Source organism: Alligator mississippiensis, chromosome 15 (assembly GCF_030867095.1).
Source record: "Alligator mississippiensis isolate rAllMis1 chromosome 15, rAllMis1, whole genome shotgun sequence".
Classification (NCBI taxonomy): Eukaryota; Metazoa; Chordata; order Crocodylia; family Alligatoridae; genus Alligator; species Alligator mississippiensis.
In genome coordinates, this window is record NC_081838.1 from 5,491,330 (window position 1) to 5,519,134 (window position 27,805).

Sequence of the window (27,805 nt, forward strand, 5' to 3'; positions counted from 1 at the left end):
GACCCCTGGCCCATGGGAGCCCCTCGTGCTCCGGGGCAGGGCTTACCTGGAACTCAGCGGCGTTGGTCCCGAAGACATCCCCGTACAGCGGCTTCCCCGTCTCATCCACAGGCGGCTTTCCCCAGCCCCCGGCATGGTACCCGAACGAGCAGCCCTGCACATGGCAGGAGAGTCAGCCCTGACGCCTGGGTTCCACCCCAGCTCTATGAGGAGCGGGGCCTGGGAGCCCGGACACCTGGGTCCTGTTCCAGCCCATGCTGGGAAGGGAGCGGAGGCTGGCAGCCTGGACACCTGGGCTCCAGAGCCTGGCTTAGGGAAAGGAGTGGGGGACTGAGAGCCCCAACACCTAGGCTCTACCCTGGCTCTGGGAGGGGCATCAGCACTGGGCACAGGGATTAAGAGCAGAGGAGGCTGGGAGCCTGGACCCCTGGGTTCCCTCCCAGCTCCGGGCTTTCATTAGAGCTGGGAACCCGGCCCCCAGGCTCTATCCCAGGTTTCAGAAGATGAGGGGGCCAGCTGGTTTGAGCAGGGAGCTGCCACCCAGGACTCAGGGGGTCTGTTCCTAACTCGTGCAGAGACATGCTGCGAGATGAACCTCAGGCTCCGGTTTCCAGCTGTGGAGCCGCCGCTGCCAACAGCACGCAGGGCTGGTGCTGGGGCACGTCCCTGGGTGGGATGGGAGGGATAGACGGACTCACCTCAGGGATGGGGGAGTTGAGGCCCGGGATCTTGAGGTTGGGGTAGGACGGTGGGGGGCCGTAGCGCTGCATGGCAATGAGCCAGGGCGGGGGCACCTTGTGCGCGTTCTGCAGGAGAGACAGCTTCAGTGATGGCCCAGCCATGGCCTCCCAGTGCCCTTCACTCCCAACCCACAGCCCCGATCGCCCCACCCTGCCAGTGCCCCTCACTCCCAACCCACAGCCCCCTGCCCCCACTCCTGACACACACACCCTGCCCCCCAACCCTATGGATGTCCATCACTCCCAACCCAGTCCTCTGCCTCCCCCTCCCCCCGCCGGTGCCCCTCACTCCCAACCCACAGCCCCCTGCCCCCCCCAGTGCCCCTGCTCCTGACACACAACACCCTGCCCCCCAACTCTATGGGTGCCCGTCACTCCCAACCCAGTCCTCTGCCCCCCCCCAACCCAGAGTCCCCTGCCCTGCCCCATGCTCACCGGCCCCACAGGCATGCCCAGGGCAATGCGCAGCTCGTCCGACAGGTCCCCTGGCTTCTTCTCCTTCAGCCGCGTCTCAAACTCCTTGCCCTAAGGGCCATGGAAAGGGTCAGAGCAGGCCCCAGTACCACGCAGCCCACTGCCCACCCCAGGCCTGGCCCGGCCCAGCCCCACACCTCATAGTAGAGGTCCCCGTGGATGGTGAGCTTGGGCTTGGTCTGCCACTTGAAGAAGGCGTCATGCAGCTTCTGGTAGTCGATGTCGATCTTGCCCATCTTGGGCCGCACCTTCTCCCGCATCTTCGACTTCATCGTTTTCTGCTCCTCCTGTGGGGAGGGGAGTGGTGAGCCGGCAGCCCTGGGCCAACCCCTGCCCTGAGATGGTCGCCCACCCTGTGCACGGAGGGACCGTTCCCTGGAACCCAGATGCAGCTGCCTCTGGGGTGGGTTAGACTCATATGAATGTAAGAGCTGCCATGTGCTGGGTCAGACCCCAGGTCTGTCTTGCCCAGTCTCCGGTGTCACATGGGGGCAGACGGCGGGGGCTGGAAGGGAGAGTTACTGGGTCTGAGCAGGATTTGCCTGTTCCTCTCTCCCTTGCAGCCTCCAGCATTTAGGGTCCAGGCAGCTTTGATTCAGAGGCTGCGCCCCTCACTCCCATGCTCAATAGCTGCTGACACCCCTTTCCTCCAAAACTGTGTCCGAATACCCCTAACTCTCAGCTGCCACCGCCTCCAGTGGCAACAAGCCCAACGCTTGTTCCATGTGGTGAAAAAGAGTTGCCTCGTGTCCATCTTCAGCAGAGGACCTGCCACACATCACATACATTGTGCAATTCCCACCCCCTCCCCCTCAGCCAACAGCGCAATAAATAGACGCCATGGCTTCATCACGTTAGTTTTAAATGGGTGGCTGACTCGTTTGGCATCGTGACCAGTCTTGTCTGGCGAGACAGGCAATAAGAAATCCCTGTCAACTCTCCCCACCATTTGTAAGCCCTTCTTGTGTCTCCCCCACTAGTGTCTCTTCTCTCAGCCTCTAGTCTCTGCTCCTGTGGAAGTCCCTCCATGTCTTCCTCATCCTTGCTGCCCTGCTCTGGGCCTTCCTGAGGTCTTGTATGTCCTTTGGGAGGTACAGGGACCAAACTGGGGCACCGCTTTGAGGTGTGGCTGCACCATGAGCTCATAAAGAGGCATCATGATGCTTTCCTGTCTTTCCACTTTTCTTTGTGATCCCTAACATTTCTTTACCCTTTTGTGCTGGCTGCTGAGCTGAGAGCTGGTGCCCCTCCAAACCATTCACGGCTCCCAGGACTGACCCCTGATCCCCTGCCCTGTGCAGCTGGGGGGGACCCTGGGTGGGTACCTCTAACCACCCCCAGAGGGAACTGTTCCCAGTGGGAGATGAAATATGGCTTCCTCTTGGGTGGGTGTGTTGGAGCTAGGAATAACAGGTGGAAACTTACCTGGTGTTAACCTGGGGTATGATGGCAGCAGTTGCTTATATGGAGCCAAGATGTACACCTCTGTGGGATGGGTGCTGGGGGTTGGAATACAGGGCCCCTCACTTGGCACTGCCATGCAACCAGCTTCAGGGGGTGTGTCAGGGGCTGTGGGCATGTTGCCCAGTATTGGGGTGGGGCTGGCTCTGAGGGGTGCTGGGTATATAACATGCCCACACCAGAGCGGGCCCAGCCTAAGCTGCGTACAACATGCAGCTGGCTCTGGGGAGCTGGATGCAAGAGGCTGGGGCAGGCGTTGCAGGCCCAACTGGTACCTTCTCTTGCAGAGCCTCACGCATCTCCTGGATGCCAGTGCGCTTGATGAAGTCAGGAAGCTCAAAGGGCGGCTTCTCGATGCCACGCTTGCCCTGCAGGTACTTGCGCTTGAAGCACCAGTGCCGTGGCACCGGCACTGAGTTGCGTGTGGCCTTCAGGTGCACCAGCAGCTTGGGGTCCTGCGCTGTCACGTCATGCATCTCCACGACGTCCGGGCGTGCCACAAGCTGTAGTCAGGCACAGTGTCATGGCTGGGCAACGGGCCTACCCAGCCCTTACATGCCCCTCTTTTCCCAAGGTACCCGAGCCCCCCAGTCCTGCCCCCAGCCCACCCCAGACGACCACCCTTGTCCCTTCCCTGGCACCAGAGCCGCCCACCCTGTCCCTTCCCTGACACCAGAGCCACCCATCCTGCCCTCTGACCCTACCCCAGCCCTCCTGCCCAGCCCCACTCCCCAACACCAAGCCCCCCTGCCCCCCCCACAAGCCACAGACCACCCCCCTGCCCGCCCCCAACACTGGAGCCCCCTGTTCAACCCCCTCAGCACTGGTGCCCCAAAATTTGCCCCTACCCCCGCTTCAGCCCCCAGGACCCCCCCCCACCAATCATGCTCCTACCAAATCTCACCCCCTCACTTCCCCCACTACCAGAGCCATTGCCCTGGTCCAGCCAGACCTTGGTACCAGAGGCTCCTCACCATTAGGCCAGGAAGGCCACCCTGCAGCCAACTGTCCTCCCACTGCACTGGGCCCTGGAGGCTCCCTCCAACTCCCCTCATACTGGAACCAGCCCCCGCCCCCATACCCCACAGTCCCCAGTTCCCTCCCCCACTGCACCTGCTTCAGCTCAGCCACAGTGAAGCGGTTCATGCGTCGCAGCTTCTTCTTGGACAGCTTGGGCGCCTCGGGCTTCTTTTCCTGCAGCCGCACACCCGTCAGCACCACCCTGTGCTCCAGGGGCCCAGCCAGCCCCTGGCCCATCCCCAGGAGTCCTGCACCCCCCACCCCACAGCCCAGGATGAACCCGTCTCACGGGCTGGGAGTGGGGACAGGGCTAACTCCCATAAGCCCCCCCAGCCCCTCCCACAACCCCCTAACAATCACGTCACCAGCCCCGATAGTCCTATGCCCTCCCAAGCCCCAGCCCCCCAACACCCCTGCAGCAGAGCCACCCACAGGGCAGAGCTCCATCTGCTCCCCCCCCCCCACCCACCCACCTGCCTAGGCTTCACTACTCCCAGTTGCTATTTGGGCCCCGCCCACACCCCACCCTGGCCCCACCTATTTTACCATGTGACCCCACCCACCTGCTCATCATCAGTGCTGTCATCATCACTGCCCTTGCGGCCCTCGTCGAAGCCCTTCTTCTTGGGGGCAGCAGCGCTCTCGGGCTTGTCGGCCTTGTCAGGCTCCTTCTCCTTGTCCTTCTTCACATCGTCTGTCAGCTGTGGGGAAGAGGGGGTGGGATCAGCAGGGATAGGGGCACCTCAGGCAGAGGCAGTAGGGCGGCACTGGGTTCAGTCACCCCACGGCAGGGAAAATAGCCTGGACAGAGCAAGGAGAAAACCCAAGTGTCTGGGCTCCCAGCCTCCCCTGCTGTAACCTCCGACCCCACTCCCTTCCAAGAGCTGGAGCGAACTAAGGGCTCCCAGCACCACCCCTGCTCACCCACCAGACCCAACTGCCTTCCTAAAATGAGGCAAGAACCTGGAAGGGGCATCCCGCCTTGCCCTAAACCTCCAAACCGCTCTCCCCACCCAGAGAAGCCAGGCATCCAGGACCCCTGCTCTAATCCCCCATCACCTCACTCCCCTCATGGAGTAGGGAAAGAACCCAGGTGACCAGGCTCCCAACCCCTCCAAGGACACTGCTGCCCTCCTAGAGTGGGGTGAACCCAGGTATTCAGGCCCTCAGCCCCTGCTGCTCTCGCTCCCCAAACCCCGCCACTGCCCTCCCGGAGCAGGGAGAACCCAGGCATCCGGGCTGCCCGCCCCACAGACCTTGAAGGCATCGAAGATGCGCTTGAAGAACACGAAGTTGGGGTCATAGATTTCAGGCTCCTCGGTGACATACTCGATGTCCACGGTGGCATCGGGGCCCTTGGTCTCAGGGGTTGCTGTGGAGGCCAGGCCCTGGCGCCCTGTGGCCTCCCGCCCAACTCGCCCCTTCTTCTTCTTCTTCCGGTTCCGCCGCTTCCGGTTTCTCTGCAGGGCGGAGATGAACGGCACCGGAGGGTGTCAGGGTAGGGGATACAGGGCCTTTCACCCAGCACTGGGATGCAGCTGGCTATGGGGTAGGGACACAAGGCCCCTTGGAGACAGATGGTGGTCCCGATGGACAGGTCTCCAGCACTGGGGAAGGGACTGAGGGGCCCATCCAGCCAGTCTTGCAAAAGGGGAAACTGAGGCAGAGCTGTGGGCCCTTTCCTAAGGAACTGGACTGTATTCTCGTTCCTGAGAGGACCCAGGCATCCAGACTCCCAGCCCTTCCCTTGCTCTAGAACACCCCCCCCCACCCCAATTCTCTTCCCAGAGCAGGGGCAGACCCCAGGCATCTGGGCTCTCACCTCCCCTTCCTGTAACTCCAAGCCCTCACTTCACTCGCAAAGTGTGGGGAGAACCGAGGCATCCAGCCCTCACTCCCCTCCCAGAGCAGGACGGAGAACCCAGGTGTCCAGGCCCAGCCCCTCACCTCTTTCTTGGAGAGCAGCATGTCCTCCTCGGTCTCCGAGGCAGAGATGCTGAGCAAGGCCCTTGAGTCTGTCTCCATATCATCATCTGAGGGTAGAGAGGCAGGTCAGCGGGGGGCTTCTGCCCCCTCAATGTGGGAGAGGACAGGACAGGACAGGACAGGGACTGGACTGTGGCCTGATGCCAGGCAGGAGGCCAGGAAAGAGACCACAGCAATGGACTGCTTGTGGTCAGGGGGGATCCAATACCTCCCAGGGCACAGAAGCCAGGAGTCCTGGCACCTCAGTGCCCCTGCTGGAGCTCGTATATAGCCAGGAACCCGCCCTGCTCGACCCCAGCTGGGACTAGAGCCACCAGCACATGGGCAGCACCCTCCACCCAGGCCCAGGCTGTTACCAGGGGCACCCGGCACTGTAAGCTCCTCCTGCCGGATCTCCTTCAGCTGCAGGATCTTCTCCAGTGCCTGTGGGATCTTGGGGCCGGTTGACGAGTCGTCTGGCTGCAGGGGCAGAGAAGAGTACTGAGCCCAGGGCCGAGACCAGAGCCCGCGATGGGGAGAGAACCCAGGTGTCTGGGCTCCCAATCCTCTCACCCCCCACCCCCAGACTCCACTTCCCCTCCACCCCCAGTTGGGAGAGAACTCAGGCGTCCAGGCTCCCAGCCTCCAGTCCCACCCAAATGGATCCCCTTACCTCTCGGATCTCCTCTCCAGGGGGAGGGGGGGGCCCGCGGGGCCTCGGGCTGGGGGCCCCCATGGGAACCCCAGGCAGCGGAGCCCCCACTGGGGCACCACCTACAGAACAAGGAACACAGGCCCTGTGAGACACCTCCAGACAGTGTCCCACCTACACCCTCCCCAGTGCTCCCTTTGGGGCAGGGGGATCAGGCCAGTGCCCCTCAGAGGGAACAGGCGCCTGACACCCCCCCCATGCCAGGACTGATGGGGTCTGGCACCCCCAGCAGGGCTGGGCATCTGTGCTGTTCTCACCTCTGGGTGCCATGGGGGGTCGTGGCCCCATGGCTCCAACGGGTCTCACTGGCCCTGCATCGGGGGGCGTGCGGGGCACTGGGGGGGCCAGCTTGGCCATCTCCTGCTGGCGCTCCTGCTCCAAGAGAACAGCAGCCTGCGGGGCAGGGGAGAGGGGCAAAGAGGGCATGAGCAAGGCAGGGCAGTGGCTCCCACCTCTTCTGCTCTCCCCAGGAGATGGCTACCAACACTCAAGCCTCCAAAAGAAACCCCGGAGCCAAGCCAGACCTGGAGACCTCTGGGACGCGTCCCTGGAGCCAGGAGAGCACTGCACAGCATGGACTGCAGAATAACCCCTCACTGGCTGGACCGGGGACTTGCCAGAGGCTGCTAAATCCTGAGGGCTTGCGGCAGGGGAACCTCAGAACTGCCACTGACTGGGCCAGACTCTCAGTCTGTCTCGCCCCGTCTCCCGTGTCCCACGGCAGCAGAGAGCAGAGGCTGGAAGGGAGAGTGAACAGGGTCTGCCCAGGGTTTTCCCTGTTCCTCACCCACTTGCAGCCTCCAGCAGTTCAGGTCTAGGAGGTTCCGATTCCCTCACTCCCGTGCTCGATAGCTACTGGTGCCCCTTTCCTCCAAGGACATGTCCCATCCCTTTGGGAATCGGGCTGAACGCTCAGCTTCCACCACAGCTGGTGCCAACGAGCGCCAACCTTTAATTGCGCACCGGGTAAAAAAGAACTCCCGTGTGCTAGTTCTAAACCGACAACCAGCTATGCCCCTGCCACACACTGCATACATCATGCAACTCACTGGCAAATCACGCAATAAATGTAGCCTGGCCACACGTGCCCGGTAACAATCACACAATTAACGGATTCATTGTGCTATAAGGCCACACATACCAAGTAATGATTCTGCAATTAACGAGTTCATCGTGCAATAAATGTAGCCTGGCCATGTCAGATAATCCTCATGCTATAAAAATGGCCGTCCAGCTATAAAGAAAGCGAACCAGCTATGTTAGTGCTTGAAAGCACATGACTTTACAACCAGTTTCTATCCAGCTTTATTTGGAACATGTGACAAGGCCCCTAGTTTCATGCTGTGACCCTGAGGTCTTGTCTGGTGAGAGAGTCAATAATAAATCCCTGCTGACTTTCTCTTCGCCATTTAACATTTTGTAAGCCCTTCTCATGTTCCCCCCTCAAACACCTCTTTTCTGAACTGAACAGGCCTGGTCTCATGAGTCTCTCCTCATGTGGAAGCCCCTCCACACTGCTAATCCTCCTTGTTGCCCTGCTCTATACTGCGGGAAGGATTGGTTGAGCGCTGATGCGTTGGCGTCACACGCACCAGAACCCCCAGTGTTAGCACAGCTGAGGAAAATGGGTCATTAAGGAAAGCATGGAGCTTTGTGCTCCTCTGTCGGCGAGCTGAAGGGAAGGGTCACGTGGAGCAAGGAGAAAAGAGGCGGAGGTCTCAGCACTGCTGATGCTGGAAGAGGAATGGGGGGAGACGAGGACAGGGCCAGTCTAGGGCACCATGCGTTGTATGCCTATTTAGAAGCAATTTTGCTGTTACTTTAAGCCGCCTAAGGGCAGCGTGAGTCTGGACTGATCTGGAAAGGGGGTGAGCAGTGAGCTGGTCAAATTTGCCAATGACACAAAATTATTCAGCAGTAAAGACCAAGGTGGATTGCAAGGAGCCACAGAAGGATTTGGGCACAATTGAGAGAATGGGCACCTAAATGGCAGGTGAAATTCAATGCAGACAAGCATAAAAGTGATGCACCAGGGCAAAAATAACCCAAAATCGACCCACACCGTAATGGGTTCTACATGAACCACTGCCCCACAAGAAAGATCTGGGATCCCTTATGGACGGCCCGCTGAAAGCACCAGCTCTGTGCTCAGCAGCTGTCAAAAAGGCAAACAACACACCAGGAATGATTAAGAAGGGAACGGTGAACAAGACAGAAAGTATCCAGATGCCTTTTTATAAAGCCATGGGGTATCCACGTCTCGAGTGCTGTGCCCAGTTCTGGTCCCCACACCTCCAAAAAGGATAGAGAAAGACTCGAGAAGGTCCACAGAAGGGCAACAAGGATGACCAGTGGTATGGAGGGGCTTCCACAGGAGGAGACGCTGACTAGGGAAGCCAGGGCTGGACAATTTAAAAAAGAGAGATGCTTGAGGGGGGATATGGGAAGGGTTTACAAAACAGTGACCCGCAAAGCGAAAGTCAGTAGGGATTTATTACAGGCTGTCTCTTCCCAGACAAGAACGAGGGGTCACAGCATGAATCTAGTAGGTAGGAAGTTTAAAACTAACACCAGGCAGTTCTTTGTCACATAGCATCGCATTAAAGGATGGAGCTTGCCGCCGCAAGGTGTGGTGGAAGCTGAGAGTCTAGCCAGATTCATCAAGGGACAGGGCAAGCTCTAGGAGGAAAGGGGCATGAGTACTGGGTAGGGATGTGAGGGGCACGGCTTCTGAATCAGAGCTTCCTAGACTTTACATGAAGGAGGCTGCAAGTGAGAGGGGAACAGGAGGAAAATCCCTGGTCAGACCTACGTCACTCCCCTTCCAGCCTCTGCTCTCTGCCACGGTGACACAGGAGACCGGACAAGAAGGACCTTGGGTCCGATGCAGTCAATGGCAGTTCTTGGGTTCCTACGAGTCTAACCCAATGCTTCTCAACCAGGTGCCCTAGCACCCTAGGGTGCCTAGAGATCCTTTCAGGGGTGGCAGGGCACGGGGACCTGTTGTGTCTCCATATCATCACTGGGCCTTATAAGGTGGAGTGCAACATCCAAGGCTCATTCACCCGCCAGTACACGGTCGTACACGCCACCACTACTTCCTGTGCCCCTTGCTGTCTACACTGGGCAGGCAGGGCAAGTTCTACGTGCAAGAATGAATGAATGAACACCAGCTGCAGAAAAACACTGAAGCCTGCGGCAGACACTTCAGCCTCTCTGGACACCCCATCACTGACCTTGGGATGGCTGGTCTCAAGCCAGCTTGAACAGGAAAATGCAGAACAAGAGGCCATCCACAGTGGGGGCTGTGTTAGGACTGGTTAAAACAGGGACTGCGGATTCTTATCTCATTACCTGGATTAGCTTTGGTGCCCCTCTTTGTTCCTACGGGTTTACTGCTCCTTTGCTTTTCTCTCCTAGCGCTGCCCCCCTACCCATGTCTTTTTATTCTAATTTCTCTCTCCTTATACTCTGCTTTATGTACATCCTTTGCAGCATCTGATGAAGTGAGTTTGGGTTTACAAAAGCTTTTGCTCTCTCTCTCTCTCTCTTCATTATTTAGTTGTCTCTAGAGGCGCATATGCGACTGACTTTGGACTATCGCAGTGAACTACATCTCCTGAGAGAAACCCAGACATTTCAAACAGGAATCCCCAGCTGTGTCTTTCTGTGCTCTTTGCCACAGGAAAAACTGCTCTAGTATTTGTTTGTAGGAATAAAAGAGAGAGAGAGAGAATGAAAGCAAAGGGGGATGCAAGCCTCCAAAGACTGAAACGCTGGGCGAAGAGAAGAGGCGAAGGGAATGATCAGGCCAGAGAACACCACAGACATTTGAACCGTTTTAACAAGCTCAAGGACGAATGAAAAGGAAAACAGGGTAAAGGCTGCAAAGTTGCCTCAAGCTCATTTAGTGGCGCGATGACAGACAAGGCTAATTTTGGATAAGATGATGCTTATGTATTAGGAACAAAAATAGGCCTATGAATATTAAGAACATAATAACACCAGCCGTGCCAGTGTGGGTCAGACCAATGGTCCTTGCAGCCCAGTATCCTGTCTCCGACAGTGGCAGAAACGGATGCTCTAGAGGGAGAGCATCGACCCAGATCTCTCTAGAGTGATCTATCCCCTACTCAACAGCCGCCCTGGCATCCACCATTTATTGGGTTAGAGATGCCAGAGGAACCATCTCCAGCCGCTCTGTTCAATTAAGAGTATTAATTAGAGCTTTATTAACGATGGGCTCTACATGAGCTGTTACCACACAGGAAAGAGATGTGGAAGTCACTAGGGACAGTTTGCTAAAACCCATCGGCTCAAGTGCTCAGCAGCCATCAAAAAAGCAAACAACACATTAGGGATTAGGAAGAAAGGAGTTGTGACCAAGACAGAAAGCATCCCGATGCGCCTTTACAAAGCCGTGGGGTGTCCATGACTTCCCAGTTCTGTTCCCTGCACCTCCACAAGGATTTTGAAGAAGGTCCAGAGGGCAACACGGCTGAACAGTGAATGACTAGGAGGCCAGGCCTGGTCCCTTTAGAAAAGAGGAGGGACATGAGAAGGGTTTACAAAATACTGAACAGCAAAGACAAAGTCAGTAGAGATTTATTATTACCGTGTCTCCCCAGACAAGAACAAGGGGTCATCGCATGAATCCAGGAGATAGGGAGTTTAAAACTAACACCAGGCAGTCTTTTCACACTGCGTCTCATTAAAGGGTGGAGCTCATTGCTACAGGATGTAGTGGAAGCCGAGAGCTTAGCCAGACTCAAAAAGGGAGTGGATATATTTGTGGAGGAAAGGGCCATCAATAGCTACTGAGCTCAGGAGTGAGGGGCACGGCTTCTGAATCCGAACCTCCTGGACTTTAAATGCTGGACGTTGCAAGTGAGAGAGGAACAAGGAAAACCCTGGTCAGACCCAGTCGCTCTCCCTTCAAGCCTCCGCTCTGTCGCCCCATGACACAGGAGGCTGAGCAAGACGGCCCTATGGGCTGACCCAGTTAATGGTAGGCCTTATGTTCATGGAGTAGCACTTCTTAGAAATGCTTTCATTTTTTTTTTTTTTTACTTCATTTAGGAAGCTTTTGGATATTTTAGCCAAGCCGCAAAGTATAAAACGGGGTCCACGCTTTGGGATTTTTGCCCTTAGCCTTGAGCTGTGTTTCTTGCTGAACTGCCCACTTGCAAGTGTCCCTGGTTAGCGCACTTCTGGGCCCCACATCTCAGAAGGGATACAGAAGAACTGGAAACGGTCCAGAGAAGGGCATCCAAAGTGATTCTCAGGCCAGGAGCGATGAGAAGACTGGGACTCTGGTTTGGAAAGGGGGCGGCAGAGGGGAGGACAGAATAGAGGCAATCATAAAAGCTGTGGACCAAGTAAGCAGTGAACTCCTGTTCACCAAGTCCCAGAATACTAAAACCAGGAGGCACCTGCTGAAATTAGTAGGTGACAGGTTTAAAAGTAATAAGAGAAAGGACTTTTTTTTTTCCCTTTCTTTTTCTTTTTAAACACAACACAGTTAACTTGCGGAGCTCATTGCCTCCTCCACCTCCTGTGGCAGATTGCAGTAGTCTGTCAATCCTGGATCAGCCTCGCCAGCCGTTTATGGACCCACAGACGGGACAATCACGGAAGATAATCATCCTCAACTGAGGGATTACCAAAGAGGCGGAGGCAGATACCACAGCTCGGTTCCAAAACGGACTGGATAAATTCGTGGCTGATAGATCTATTACTGGCTGTTGAACAGAGCAGTTGGAGATGTTTTCTCCGGCATCTCTAACACAAGAAATGGTGGGTACTGGGGAGGGTGTTGAGTAAGGGATGGATAATTCCTAAAAGATACCCGATTCAATGCTCTCCCTCGAGCATCTGTTCCTGACACTCTCGGAGACAGGATACCAGGACCGTAGGTCTGACCCAGTCTGGCATTTCTTACATTCTTATGCTAGTTAGACTTAATTTCCAAAACCTAGATAAGAATATCTTGTCCCTACCGGGCTCTCCCCTTAGAAGCTTTTAAAGGCTTTGGGACTCAAAAAGGTTAAGATTAAATTGCTTTTACATTTCAGTAAGATGGCTAGTTCTTCAGATAAACATGCATTTTATATCTTTCAGTTGTGTGCATGATAGTCTCAGTTGTACTGTCTAGGTATTTGTGTTTCCTGTATTTTGTTTTTGAGTTTGCTATGACAAATTTCAATATTCTGATACTGCGAGTATTTCACATTGGTGCGACTGACTTGTTGAACCTTTCTGGGTTCTCAGAATCCACCCGTGGGCCAACAAAACTCAAAAAAAAGTCAGTCAGTGAGGGGGCAGATTACAATTAGCTTATGGTGGCAGGCACTTGTGGGGAGCCTAGTGCTGAGAGCTGAACTTACTGGGTGCTGTTTCCAGAGTTATGGTTGCATAGGGCAGGGACACAGCCTCACCTTCAGCAGCCTTGCCCTCCCTTTCAGACTTAATTAAAGCTGAAACCCTAGTTGCTGCTCAAGACTGAGCTCCATGGATGAATCTATGATTTTGAAAAGAGGTAAAGGGTCTTCCGGGCTGTGAAACAGGAGAGTAATTCTCAAGCAGGGTGGCTCCAGGATGCCACGTAATAGTAGCACCGTTAGACGTGCAAACACGACTCACGAAGTAGACCCAGAGATTTCAAATAAGAATCTATGGTGTTAAAACCGTTCTGGAGACCTCCTGAAGGCTCTCTGAGTTCTTTGCAACAGAAGAATTGCTCTATTAACTTTCTGTAGTCAAAAACAGACAGAAACCTAGGAGCTAGCGTTTTCCAGGGGGTGCCATGACTCTATCGAGGGGTGCCTCAAGTCTAATAAAGGTCGAGAAGCACTGATGTAAACAGTGCTGTTTGCCCTTGGCACGTACCCCAAACCCCACAAGTAAGATGCGCACCTTGTTTGTGGAAGGCAGAATGAAGATAAAAAGTTTTTGCCTTTTTACCAAACAGTTAAGAATCCTTTCAGACTCACTGCCCCCCAAAATTAGCAATTCAAAGAGTGAGTGTGGTAGGTGATGAATGTAGGTACTTGGAACAGTTTTAGTGTTATGTGTGGACATTCTGGACATAGAATCATAGAGACGTTGGACCTCCAGAGGTCACATCTATAATCCAACCACCTACCTGAGGCAGGACCAGCTCTATCCAAACCATCCCATACAAATCCGTCACTTAACGTATTAATAAAACCACTGCCAACCCTGAAACACTACAAGACTTCACACCTGAACCTGCCACCGGGAAAGCAGGCGACCACGGCAGCCAATGCCCTGTTTTTGTAAAGGTTAATATATGCTCAAGATATGGTGCTGATCAGTTCTCTGGGCATCCCACACTGCATTGCTTCTCCCTCCCACCCCAACTGGGACTGCTCCCCCACGGGCTGCTCTGGTATATAGCCAGAACTCTACTGCCCCCTTCCTCCTCTCTCTCTCAAAAAATTCATGAGCTCCCTGCATTGATTATCTGGCTAACAACAAGTTGTGTCCTCACTCCCTAGGCTACCACTACCCTGCTCATCCGCCAGCTCCTGGGATTCCCAAACCATGGGTGCAACCTCCTAACTCGCCCACTCTGAGGCCGGCTGGGGGCTCACTCCCCTCCAACTCCTGCTGTGAGCACCATAACACTTCATGTGCAATTGTGAACCAGTTCCCAAGCAGGGATGTCTGGGACTAATACAAAGCTGGAAGCCTTAGTTGATGGCACTGGCATGGGCTTAGGAACAGAGATGCTGTAGGGAGTCAATTATTCAGAGCAATTAATGTCCCATCCTTCTGGATAACCAACCATCACAGCAGCAAGGTCTGAAAACTCGACCTGAATCCCCATTCTAGCCAGCCAACATTAAGAAGGGCTCCCCAAGCGAAGACTAGGACTAGCAGTCACAAACTGCTAGAAGACTGCTTTAGATTAGACATAAGGAAAAACTCTTCACAACTTGAGTGTCCAGGGTCTGGAATAGACTCTGCCCAGAAGTGGTTCAATCACCTACCCTGAATATCTTCAAAAAACACCAGGACACTCACCTTGCTGGGGTCATCTAACCCCAGCTGTCTTCCCTGTCCAAGCACAGGGGGGCTGAACCTGATGATCGCGAGAGGTCCCTTCCAGCCCCTAACATCTATGAATAAGAACGACAGGAGACCAATGGAGGGCTCTGGGCAAGGTTTGAAAATCTCAAAGCACTGGTCAGGAAACAATGTGCTCTTGTCATGCTGAGAAGAGAGACGCAACTGTGAGTTTGGTTTGTGCAAAATATGACTTGCAGTATTTTTCTTACATACAACACGCTCTGGAATAAGATATATGTGTTGCTTTTTGGGGGGGAAGATTTTTCCAGAGCTATGGCTCTATAGAGCAAAGATGGAGCCTTATCTTGAGCTGACTCACCCTCCCTTTCTTAACTGAAACCTCAGCTCTGCTGGAGACCCATCTCTGTAAATGACTTTGGTTTTGGAAAGAGCGAAAGGGTCTTCTGGGTTTTGAAAGAGGAAGAGAGAGGCTAGGAACGGTAAGCAGACAGGAAGAGTGCCCTAAGAAAGGTTAGCTTGATTGGTGGAACATCAGAACCATTAAAAGGGCAAAGAAGGTCATTAACACTGGTGGAGAGAAGACCAAGGGGCTGGGCTCCCTCAACAGCCACAGTTGCTGTACTATGGATCGAAATCAAAGCAAACGGTTTCTAACCCAGGCAGAAAATTCAGCTTCCCCACTTAAGACAGGCATCCCAATTTGGGCGGGGGGGCTGATTCCTGCGGGAAACGGTGTGTGCAGCATGCGAGTAAGCACAGTAATTGATTTACTGGATGATCGACTCTGCTGCAGTGCTTCTCAGCTTCGTTAGACCCAAGGGCCCCGCTTGGAAAATGCCAGCTCTTTGCTTTTACTCATCCCTTCAATCACTAGAGCAATGGCAAAGAGCTCAGCCAGCCTGGAAATCTCTGGGTTGCGTTGGAGAAGCAGCTCAGAGATGTTTTTGCATCTGCGACTGTAACTGAACCAAATGCTTCTGGTACAACCATATGGCCTGACAGTACTGCCTCCGACAAACCCAGCATCACAGATGGATTTGTGCTAATTTTGGTGTTAAAAGCATTAAGAATAGGCCAGTTTTAGTTAACTGGGTTTCCCCCCCTTCACGATAGCATTTGAATGTGAAAGAAAGAGCCAGCCAAAAATTCTTTTACAATTCTGTTTTTAAACCAGTTTAAGAAAATACAGAGAGAATTCAGGTCTTTTAAAAAGACTGATTCTGAGTTTGGTGTCTAAACAGTATCAGTGAATATGATCAAAATGCATTTGAGTTCTAGGGCATTAAAACAACAGTCTCTCCTGCGTTTTAAGGTAGCCAGGACTTGGCTGCAGTACAGACCAGAAATCTCTTAACCCTTGAGACTCACGTGGAGTTTTTTTCCAGCACTTAGAAGTGAATTAGTTTTTCATCACAGCGCTGAGTTGGGAGTTCTCAGTCCCAACTAAATAAAATTTAAGGGATGAAAAGGCTGCTGTGCTCTGTTTAAAAGCGAAAAACACAACACTGGCTGCCTGCAGAATTCCAAAAGGAAAATAGGTTTTTAATTTTATCTGAATTTTCCATTTAATATTTTTCCTTCTCCTTTTGCTATTTAAGCTCCTTCTGGAACAAGCTGTTTTACTGGGTGCATATCCACACATTAACGTAAGTGCATGCAGCCATCTATCAATTGGCACCACAGTTTTTTAAACTGTGGTTTGTTTTATGTATGCTGCGTTGTCTAAATGCACTTTGTATTATTGTATATACCAAGTATTGTGTTCCGCACACCATTAAGTCATATATTTCTTTTTTTAATATTTTACTTTGTTGCAGCTTCTATTAATCTTGCACACGATGTAGTAATAGTGATGCCACATTGTTTTAGTAACTTCAGATCATAAGGAAGCCGGGTAGGAAGGGACCTTGTGAATCGGAGAAGTAGGGCTACAAGGAGCCTCCAGAGGTTATCTAGCCTAACCCCCTGCCTGAGGATCATCCCTGTCTGAACAATCCCAGACAAATCCATTGTCCAACCTCTTCGCAAAACAACATGGTCACCCCTGACACAACACAAGACACCACACCCAAATCTGGCACAGGGAAAGCAGGGGGACTATGGCAGCCAACATCCTGTTGCTGCAAAACTTGCTTATATACATTTGAAAGCCAAGGAAGTGGTTGATCCACCCTGCTACAGAAGGCAGCAAAACCTGCCACTCCATACCAACCCAACTATGGGGTAATATTCCTTCCTAACCCCAAATGGAGCATCAGTCTCACCCTGAGCACAGAGGTAAGACCCTCCGGCCAGGAACCTCTGGCTGTAAGTCTCAGCTGGAGCACTGCACAGAGCAGTCACCAGCCCCAGCCTGGGATGTAACCAGCACCCAGTGCCTCGGAGAGAGGTAAAAACACCCCCTGACACACGGCGAAGGGGGGCAGCAAAAACCTGCAAGTGCTCTGTTAACCCCAAGCTGCAGGATGCCACAGGTCCATCTGGCTGAGCTGAACTGCCCAGCCCCTCTTCTCTACTCCAGCCAAGAAGGCCCCTGGCCCCTTCCCCTGCCTCCCAGGCCAGCTCAGGGCCTGAACTACCCCTCTTGGAGCCAGGAGTGCCCTGAGTGCCTACCCAGCTCGAGAAGGGCTGGGCAGTTCAGCTCCCATGCTTCCTCACTGAAGACGCACCCCAATTTCCACAGAAAGGGGTGCATGCTGTATTCCAGTAAATGAAGTAAACGTCAGAGTTCCAATGCAGTGTCCAAACCGGCCTGGCCTGCCACGGGCTCTGAGTTCATTGCAACACCAGAATCACTCTAGTACTTTTTCCATAGCCAAGAAAGGAGTGAAAGAGAAGAGCCAGCATTTTCCGTGGGGGCCCCGGAGTCTAATGAGGTTGAGACCTGCTGTCCGGAACAGTTAACGGCTGTGCGAAAGTAACCAAAGGAAATAAAAAGAAAGCACCAGCTATTAAGCAGCTTCCCAGGCAGACGGCTTCTGCCTCTGAAAGAAGCAATTAAGGAAATTCCAGGAGCTCGGAGATGGAGAGCTGCGCTAGCCTGCAGATGAGCAGAAGGCACCGTGCCAGCTCACCGTGACCTGCGTGTGTTGGCCAGACAGGGCAAGCCCTACAAAGCAGACAAACAGACGCCAATTTGACCCCAAAGCCCTTGGCAGGAAGCTTCCACCATCCTGGACAACCAGCCTTGACCTCAGAACAGCTGCCCTGAGCCCCAACAGCTTTAAAAACTGACTAGGATGCAAAACAGCAGAGCGAGAAATCTTCCACAGCCTGGACTGCATTCACCTGTCTCAACAGGGCTTCTGGATCCTGTTACCTGGCCTAGCTTTGTCCTCTGGCCTCCGGCCAGGTGGTAATTACCTTATCTTATCTAAGCTAATTAAGCTTCCTGGTTACCTCTTAGCATTGGCCTTCTATGCTCTTTCTTTTTTCAGCCATTCCCGGCATCTATGAAATTAGGCTGTTGCCTAGGAAAGCTCATGCCTTTCTCAACCAGCTAGTCTCTAAAGCAGTGATTTTCAGTTGGGCCTGGGAGGTCCTAGTTGCTCTCCAAGGTAGTGATTCCCCACTGGGCCTACAGGAGAACCTAGTTCAGGGGTGGGCAAAATGCAGCCTGGGGGCCGGATGCAGCCCACCAGGCCATTCTGTCCGGCCCACAGGGCCCCACCCAAAATTAAGAAAATGAATATTTATCTGCCCCTGACTGCCTGTCATGCAGCCCTTGATGGCTTGCCAAAAAACTCAGTAAGCGGCCCTCCGCCCAAAATAATTGCCCGCCCCTGACCTAGTTAGTCCCCGAGGCAGTGATTCTCAACCAGATCTCTGGGAGATCCCCTAAGAGGTGCTACAAGTCAGGGTGGCACAATACCCAACCCATGCAATGCATTAAACGTGCCGCTCGCTCTTCCCTATGACAGGCACAGAGTCCCATGGACAAAGGGCATTCTGGGTTCGCCCAGCAGCAACTCTAGGGTTACCATTTTTCCAATATCAAAAGAAGACACCTATGGGAGGGGGAGGGGGGAGGAGGGCACGCGGGAAGGGGAAGGGAGAATAGAGGGGGAAGGGGGAAGTAATATGCCCGTGCCCTGCTGTGGCCAGGTTGCCAGGTGCAGCGCAGCCCCATCCTAGGGCAGGGCATGCCACAAGCCTCCCCTCCTCTTCTGCCAGCCTGTGCTGGGGCTGGGCACGCTCCACCGCCACCTGGATGAATCGGACCCATCGCACTCCAACCGGGTTAACACGGGGACAGCTGGGGCCCGTCTAGCAGGGCTGGAGGTGCAGAGGGCTGCGGCTTGGGAGTGCAGGTCATTGGCAGCGCCAGGGGGCTGTGGGTCTGGAGTGAGGGGCACCAGCAGAGTTGGGGAAGGGGGGGCTGTGGGTTAGGAGTGAGGGGCACCATCACAGCCCAGGAGGGCAGGGCACTGCGGTTGGGGAGCGGGGGGCACTGGCAGTGCTGGGGTCAGTGGGTTGGGAGTGAAGGGCAGCAGCAGGGTTGGTGGGGGCTGTGGTCTGGCAGTGAGGGGTAATAGAACGGGCAGTGGCAGGGCACGGGCATGTCGCTGCCCCCCCACCATCCTATTCAACCCGCTCCCTCTCCCCAACATGACAAGTATCCTCTTTTTTGGACCTGGAAATATAAAATAACCCTACACACGCTCACTCTGTCTTTCGGTGTTTATGTCTCTCTTACCTACAAGCAGATTGCCAGGCCCACACACAGAGCATGTGATCCCCCGACAGCCAATCACCTTCCCTTGCTGCTCCCAGCCCCAAGCAGCCAAACTAGAAGTGCCCAGGAAAAGCCAGAGGCAGAGCAAAAACTCAGACATCTGCTCACATTTTAAAAACCTGCCCAGACAGGAGGCCAAAAGGAAAACCCAGATGTACAGTAACCCTAAGTAACTCAAATCCACATGTAGGGAGTTCAGGTGTTGCTCTGGGACCTGACACACATGGGACCATGCAGAGCTGGGAGACGCAGCCCAAAAGGGCAACCGTTATAATATAAAATAACACGTAACAACACAACTAATATACAGGTACTCCTCACTTAACAACCTACCTGTTTAACGACCGCGCGGACTTACAACCAGCTCTCCGAGCAGTCGGTATTGTACGAAACGTATTGTGGAAACGGCAGCGTGGCGTCTCAAGCCAAGGCATGCAGTATCAAGGGGCAGCTCCTCGCTTATCGACCAATTCGCTTAACGACCTAGTCGCAGGAACGGAACTCAGTCGTTAAGTGAGGAGTGCCTGTATTCACTGCTAAAGGAATGTTTTCATTACAATATTCATACAATATTTCCATTTGTTTTTGAAATCGGGTGCCATTACATCCTGAAAACTTGCTGAGGGGTGTCTCCAGTCTAAGAAGGTTGAGACCCACTGCTCCAAGGTGCTCACTGAGCCCCCCAATCTAGGAAATTGTGGCCCCATCTAAAGTAGGGATTTGGCCTAGGGTTCTGACAAAGGCCACATACAGATATGCAGCTTCTCCTGGGGGAAGCAGGTGCTAGCCCACGACTATACAGATGTTTAGGACTTTTCTCCCAGGCCAAAAGTAGCTGACTACACAGTCCGGTGGGTGGCAAATTGGCTGGAGGGTCGCACCCAGAGAGTTGTGGTGGATGGGTCGGTCTCGACCTGGAAGGGTGTGGGCAGTGGGGTCCCGCAGGGCTCGGTCCTTGGACCGATACTCTTTAATGTCTTCTTCAGCGACTTGGACGAGGGAGTCAAATGTACTCTGTCCAAGTTTGCAGATGACACAAAGCTATGGGGAGATGTGGACACACCGGAGGGCAGGGAACAGCTGCAAACAGACCTGGACAGGTTGGACAAGTGGGCAGAAAACAACAGGATGCAGTTCAACAAGGAGAAATGCAAAGTGCTGCACCTAGGGAGGAAAAATGTCCAGCACACCTACAGCCTAGGAAATGACCTGCTGGGTGGCATGGAAGTGGAAAGGGATCTTGGAGTCCTAGTGGACTCCAAGATGAACATGAGCCGGCAGTGTGACGAAGCCATCAGAAAAGCCAATGGCACTTTATCGTGCATCAGCAGATGCATGACGAATAGGTCCAAGGAGGTGATATTTCCCCTCTATCGGGCGCTGGTCAGACCGCAGTTGGAGTACTGCGTGCAATTCTGGGCGCCACACTTCAAGAAGGATGCGGATAACCTGGAGAGGGTCCAGAGAAGGGCCACTCGTATGGTTAAGGGCCTGCAGACCAAGCCCTACGAGGAAAGACTAGAGAAACTGGACCTTTTCAGCCTCCGCAAGAGAAGGTTGAGAGGCGACCTTGTGGCTGCCTATAAGTTCATCACGGGGGCACAGAAGGGAATTGGTGAGTATTTATGCACCAAGGCGCCCCCGGGGGTTACAAGAAATAATGGCCACAAGCTAGCAGAGAGCAGATTTAGATTGGACATTAGGAAGAACTTCTTCACAGTTCGAGTGGCCAAGGTCTGGAACGGGCTCCCAAGGGAGGTGGTGCTCTCCCCTACCCTGGGGGTCTTCAAGAGGAGGTTAAATAGGCATCTAGCTGGGGTCATCTAGACCCAGCACTCTTTCCTGCTTATGCAGGGGGTCGGACTCGATGATCTATTGAGGTCCCTTCCGACCCTAGCATCTATGAATCTATGAATCTATAGCTGCTCCAAGAGAAAAATGACCTGAGAACAACAGGGTTAAATCACCACCAAGTTTCTCCTGAGAAAGCATTCTCGTCTGAGAGATGCCATAGCACAGTCCTCAAGCATCCCAGCATGCTCTGCTCCTGTTCTCCCCCTTTTCAGGGGTAGTGCGTTGCTTGCTGGACTCTATGAACACGCCCCCTGCGCAATTCCTTGTTGTAGCTGCAAGGAGACAGGCTGAGTTTGAGCAGCCCAGATCAGCCAATCAGGGCTGTCCTATGCCCTCGTGCCATCTGTCTCCAGGCAGAACGAGGGAAACTGCAGAGCACCGAGATGTCGCTGCAGAGCATCAACGCTACAAGCTCTTTGCTTCTCAAGGGCTCAGCATTCAAATGCCTGTTCTGGGGTCTCCAGGTAAATTTTCTACCAGGTGAACAAACCTGGGAGAATTCACCCAGATTATTTCAACAGATGTATGCGGCCAAAAAGACACCCAAAGATCGAGCTCAAAACCCAGCAGGGTGGTACTGGACCCTCAGCACATGTGAAGTTTCTTCTCTAGTCCAGTGGGCCAAAGAAAGTTGTCTATCCCCAGGGCCTCAGGGCTGAGGATGGAGGGTTGGAACCAAAAACACATCCTGGAAGCCATAAGGAAAAATGGTTCCCAGAAGCCCATAGATTTAAGTCTACACTAAAACCAGCAAGAGGGCTGAGTCCGTCAGCCAAAAAAGTTTGTACATGCTGTAGGATGCTGGCAATGCCGAAAGGCCCACAGAAAAGGGGAAAGCTCCCAGTATAAATATGGCAGAGCATTGATTAGGCAGAACAATTAGTGTCCTCATCATTCTGGATAATCCAATGCCACAGGATGAAGCGCAGCCAACTAGACTTTAATTCCCATCTTGGACAGTACATGTTCTGTCTTTTCCAGCATACAACACACGCCTGTCCCCCCACCCCCAGCCAGTTACTAGCAATTAAATTGTATATTTTATGTGAGAAATACGGTAAGAGCGGTTTCTGTACAAACAAAATGGAAAGCAAAATCTGCATCAGGCTCACAGGCTAATAACAGACTTGGGGGCTTTTTGGCTCACCTTGGCTTCCACTCATGTCAAAACAGGTGTGGGGATGACCATTTCCACAAGAAGCTTGAATAGCAATTAACTGGAATTAGCTGGTATTGTACCAGGGAAAAAAGTGTTACCTTAATACTTCATAGGTACTCATTAGATACTTCACAGATACTTTAAGTAGGGTAATGGGTTTATATTAGGATCACAAGATAAGAAGCTTTAGCCACAGGGAGCAAAACAATAACTAGAAGAGGCCAACCTATAATAATTACTCAGGGCATTGTTACATGCCAATTCTGGGTGGCTCCTGGAGCGCTTAATCCTGGGAATGACCCCACATTAATGGTTTAAAGTGGTGTCGAGCACTCTTTCTGTGGCTCAAAGTTATTGCCACTGCAGGGCAGGATCACCTCTGATCCCCACAGCCCAGTCCCTATTCCATTAAGGTGTGGCCGCTCCCCACAGATGTTCAGCCCAAATTGAAATCCTCCAGTATCCCAGGATCTCTCACACCTCCACCCATACAGCATGGTTAGAGGCCTGTCCTGACTCACCAACCCTCTAGTGGCAATTCACAGCTACAGCTCCTCGCCCTGCCTGGGCTCACCCGGCCTCTAGTGGCAAGTCACAGTCGTGCAGGTAGGGGACAATCGGAGAAGGTTTCTCTAGAGTAGACCAGAGTTGCTCAACCTGTGGGTTGCGACGCAAAAGTGGGTCACAATCATATTTCAAAGGTTCAGGAGCAAGTAAGCACAGGTTTCCCCTTGCAGGCTAGCAGCGCTCCAGCCCACAAGGGGCTGTTTGGGGCATGGCCAGCATGCAGTCAGACACAGTCATGGGAACAGCCCCAGGAGCCAGAAGATAAGTGTGGGAGAAAGGCCAGGGCTTGGGAAGTGGGGGAGGGTGCACGCAATGCCCTGCCGCTCTCTGTTCCAGCCTGGCAGCCAGTATGAGGTGAGCGCAGGGCTCAGCCAAGCCCGGTAGGCTGCAGCACCACCCAGCCCTGGCCTGAGCCTAGCCCCCCGGCCCCTCCCTGCTACAGCTCAGCTGCAGGTTCTCTGCGGGCCTGTCCTCCTGGCAGCTGTGGCTAGCGCAGAGTTGTGCGGCTTCAGCGCTTTCCATGGGGATGAGGGCTTGGCTGCCCCGCTTTGTAGATGCCGTGCCACTCCCACATAGGCTGTGCAGAGGCCAGCTTGGGTGGGCAGCTCATCACAGGGCCCTGACTCTCACTGCCCAGCTGTCAGCCTGGCTTCAACTGGTGGTTAGTAATGCCCAGCCTGGGTCATGCTGCAGGGGCCCGCTCACCCCCTTCCCCTGGCAGCAGCAGCTCTGGTTCCATGCCAGCACCCCCCCCATGCTACCAGCTACTTTGTGCCACTAGCCAAGGCCCTGAGGGTGTCTCCAGCAGCCAAGAGCAGCAAGACCCAGCCAGCAGCAAGAGGTGTTAGGGGATAAATGAGGTAACGAGATGAGCAGAGCAACTAAGTCAAAAAGTGCAGGCTCTGCCTTCTCCCAGCCTGGGTGATCCAGCATCCCCAGGGTTGGGCCCCTCTGCAAGCAGCTAAGTGCTGGCATCTACAGTTAGAGGACCACGTCAAATCCAGTGAAGGAGCATGGATTTGCGCCTCAGATATCGGCACTTCTCCTGGTTTATAAGGTGCCAATTTACCCTGCTTTCTAGTGTGTATGTGTGGGGAGGGGGGGCTGGTGCCTGCTAGCACTGGGGGAAAGTGGCCAGGCACCCAGGCTGTGGCAAGGCAGGCGGTAGCAGGGGACTGTGGGTCAAACACTGGCAGGGCCAGGGGGGTGTGGGTAAGGACAAGCCAGCTATCTTTGCCTGATCCCAGAACACAGAGCTGGCACCAGGCCCCAATCCCAGTATACAGGGGGCAAGAAGGGGTGGTGCCAGGCCCCCAGGATTCAATGCCAATGCACTAGGGCAGAAGGCAGCAGTACCTAGCCTCCAGGGTCCAATCTTGGTGTGCTTGGGCAGGAGGGAGCATTGCTGGCTCCCTGAGAACCAAATATCGGCACGTGGGGGGCAGTATTGGGTCCCAGGGGCCATTGCCAGCACTCAAAGCAAGGCAGGGATGGTGCCAGGCCCAGGACCAGATTCTGGTGCATGGGACATGATCTAGTCAGTAGACCAGCCCTACCGTACTCCTCTACCCTGTGGGGCCAAAAGGTTAAGCACTGCTGATCTAGATAAGGCTGCATGGTAACATCTTCTACCTCAGAGAAAGGACAGAAGCAAAACATTAGCTTTGATGACACTGCCTGGCAGCTGCACCCATCGCAGCTGGGACAGGAGAAACTTCCAAGGAGGAGGATTTGCTGACCCCAAGTGGGAAACACAACTAGGACCATTCCCTGCCTAAGGGAACCCCCGTTCTTGACAGATTCAGGATGCTGCAAGATTCAAACCACGGAAGGCACCTGCTCAAGAAGCTGGAGATCCCAGTGTGAGAAGGTGGGAGGGAGCTACTGCATTTACTCGTACACTCCATGCCCCAGCTAAGACCCACATCTCCACTTGGGAAGGCAGAATGAAGAAAAACCATTTCCAGAGCCCTGATGAAAGCCAAATGCGTGCAGCAATAGCAGGGGCTTCAATTCACTCATGGACTCCTTTAAGAAGTGTCTGGATGCTTATCTTGCTGGGATCCTTCGACCCTAGCTGACTTCCTGCCCTTGGGGCAGGGGGCTGGACTTGATCTCCCGAGGTCCCTTCCAGTCCTAAGGTCTATGGAATCTATGGAATATGTCCCTGGCAGCAGTTTTTAACTGCTCAATACACTATGTCGATGAGTATATACAGTAAACAGAACAAGAAGCCAATACTGAAAAGCCCATGCCAGGGGCTTTAAAGTGACTGGATCCAGTAGGTGGTGACACACGGCTTGGCTGGCAACCACCCACCCCTTTATGGGGCAACAGCAAGAGCCAGCAGTGGGAAACACAGCTGAGATGGTCACACACTCCAGCTGGGTTGTGAAGTGTTATGTTACCATATTTCCCCACATACCACCTGCACCTTTCCCCCAAAATACTAGTCCCCCCCCAAAGCTTAGATGTTTTTTAAGCAGGGAGGCTGATTTTTCTGCACCACAATGGAGGAGCCAGGCAGTGGCTGGAATGAAGTTCACTGCTCAAGGTCATAGCTAGGCTTCCCTGCCTAAAACACTCCTAAGCTTTGGGAGGGCTAATATTTTGGGGGAAAAGTGTGTGTGGAATGCTGTTAACCCTCTCACGGTTTCTTATGCTCAACAGAAGAGGCTGTGAGAGGGTTAACAGCATTCCGGCACTCTGCCTTTGTGATCAGGATGCTGAAAAAATGAACTTTTCTTTATTTTGCCTTCTGAAAACCAGGCAAGTCACATCTGGCAGCATAGATACGCAAGGAAATACAGTATTCTGCCAGCCTTGGCCATTTTCAACAGGTCTTGGCCAAGCCACAGAAGTGGGGCTAAGTAGAAGGCCCCAAAAGCCTACTTCTGAGTGACCGCAGCATGAACTTTTGCAGATATGACAACTAATTTGATCAGCAAAAGAAAGGAAGCATCTATCTAAACCAGTAATAAGATGCAACCAAACAGACTGCAAGGCATGAAAGGAGTCATTGTAAGGAAACACTGCACATTAAATAATCCAAGTGCACTATATCAGAGCTTTAAAGTATTAGTAGTAGTGATGAATGAAATCAAGCATATTGGATGCTGTTTTGTTAAAACAGATAATTCTTTGTTAAAATGCATAATGCATGAGAACAAAACAATCTGTTATCTTCTCGGCCAAGGTAAAGAAGGAACAGGCCAGTTTTGAACAGTATTGTGCAAAAAGGAAGGAAAGAAGATAATACTCTGTTTCACTTTCAAGGATATACTGTATTTAGTCAAATACAAGATGAGGTGTCATTGTCCCCCTCCCCAGTCAGCAAGAAGAAAAGAAGACCATTGTCTTACATTTGCACACAAGGAAAACTAACTAAATACAGTGTCTATTATTAAACTGCTGCTAAAAGCAGCATGTGCTCAGTAATGGAAACCAACTATGAAGCTGATTGAATGCAGCTACCCCTGAGCATGGCTGTACAACACATGGCCCACATTCAACCAACATAACTGTTGGGAACCTAACCCCACAGTAGACTAGCGCAGCCCACCTGAATAAGATATATGGTAGTGCCCACTGAGTGCTGTCCCCCTCACTGCCAACTCTTTTTCAAGTCATGGTGAGCCACGACAGTGAATACATTTGAACTCCCTTTTCACTCCCACAACTGAGCTGCATCTTTCTTTCCCATTTCCAATTATTCTTGCTTCTTCACCTACCTTAAGTGTCTGACAAACATAACAGAACTCGTGGTAGACGTGATATCTTTTATTAGACCAACTATATTTTTGCTTTAATTGCAAGTTTTTGGGCATAAGCACCCTTCTTCAGGCATAGGTGTGTGCAAAAATGTGCAAAAGTGTGCACATATGCCTGAAAGCTTGCAATTAAAGATTTTTTTTTTGCAAAAATCTACTTGGTCTAATAAAAGATATCACCTTTACCATGAGTTCTGATGCCTTTTGTCTCTAGACCAATATAGCTACAATCTGGATACCTGACAAACATCACTACACGGGTTCACCCAGAATCCCTCTGTGGCTGCCTCTCTCAGCCTGGTGCACACAATTAGTGGTCCCTCCCTCCATGAGGTGAAGCAGAACAAGGTTGCCCTGAGTCACCTCTGCATATACATTTTTGGAGCATGCCAAGACTGGCAACAAGAACACCTGGTTCCACTCATGAGTGTGTGTGTGTGTGTGTGTGTGTGGGGGGGGGGGAAGGTTAGCCAGCTCATGGCTCCTTTGTGGGGTGGGGAGGGGATATCTGGAGCACGCACATACACACACTGGTGGGGCCCAGCCCAGTGAACTGTATAGCAAATCTTGAGCCTTTTGGCTTTGGACTAAATTTCATGCATATACAAGTCGCTTCTCAGCCTCTTGAAGGCTCAGATCAAGTGTAGTTGCACACTTTTGCACACTCCTATGCCTGAAGAAGGGTGCTTGTGCCTGAAAGCTTCAATTCAACCAAAAATCTAGTTGGTCTAATAAAAGACTTATGGTTCTGGACTCTTGGATTTGGAATTAGTTTTTGCTAATTTGCCCTGGGATACATGAAATTAAAAAAAAATACAAGTAGGTGGCAAAGTGCTGCTTAAAAGTGTGTTTATAGAGTAGCTCGACTACAACTTGCAGCAGTTTCAAAAAAGTAGCATGCAATAGTTCTGGAGGAACTAAATCTATGGGTACCATATGTAAGTTATTACAGCTGTGCTTACTTAGAATCTAATTATTGGGAACTGTCTTATAATCGGGGTTGACATATTCTAGTAAATATGGTAAATCTCAACTGACACCTTCCAAATCCATGAGATCTGGCTCAGCCAAGTTCAGTTCCAAAATTTTCAGTAACACAAAGAAACTTAAATAAAACCAATCAGAGATCATTTGCTGGAATATTAGAACCAGCCACCTACAGACGTGGGGCGTAAGCTAAAGGGGAGCCTGTAGAGCTCAGCAAATTCAAGTCCTGCCAACCTACATGCCACCCTCCAGCTCAATTCTCCCTACAGGTGGGCACCTATGGTGTGTTGTCACAGCAGCCAGCCA

General features: G+C 52.7%; 1 protein-coding gene across 2 annotated transcripts in view; it reads right to left on the reverse strand.

The window, feature by feature from the left end:
* The window catches only part of SF3B2 (splicing factor 3b subunit 2), a 44,356-nt gene that overhangs the window by 1,479 nt on the left and 15,072 nt on the right, over nt 1-27,805 (reverse strand). For both annotated transcript variants that reach the window (XM_059718414.1, XM_059718413.1), the window contains 12 exons: nt 6,630-6,765; nt 6,334-6,434; nt 6,038-6,140; nt 5,643-5,728; nt 4,952-5,155; nt 4,259-4,396; nt 3,789-3,869; nt 2,951-3,178; nt 1,352-1,501; nt 1,176-1,265; nt 699-806; nt 47-154 (listed from right to left, as the gene is read on the reverse strand). In XM_059718414.1, the coding sequence (XP_059574397.1) occupies nt 47-154; nt 699-806; nt 1,176-1,265; nt 1,352-1,501; nt 2,951-3,178; nt 3,789-3,869; nt 4,259-4,396; nt 4,952-5,155; nt 5,643-5,728; nt 6,038-6,140; nt 6,334-6,434; nt 6,630-6,765 (1,533 nt within the window). The remainder of the gene's footprint in view (nt 1-46; nt 155-698; nt 807-1,175; nt 1,266-1,351; nt 1,502-2,950; nt 3,179-3,788; nt 3,870-4,258; nt 4,397-4,951; nt 5,156-5,642; nt 5,729-6,037; nt 6,141-6,333; nt 6,435-6,629; nt 6,766-27,805) is intronic.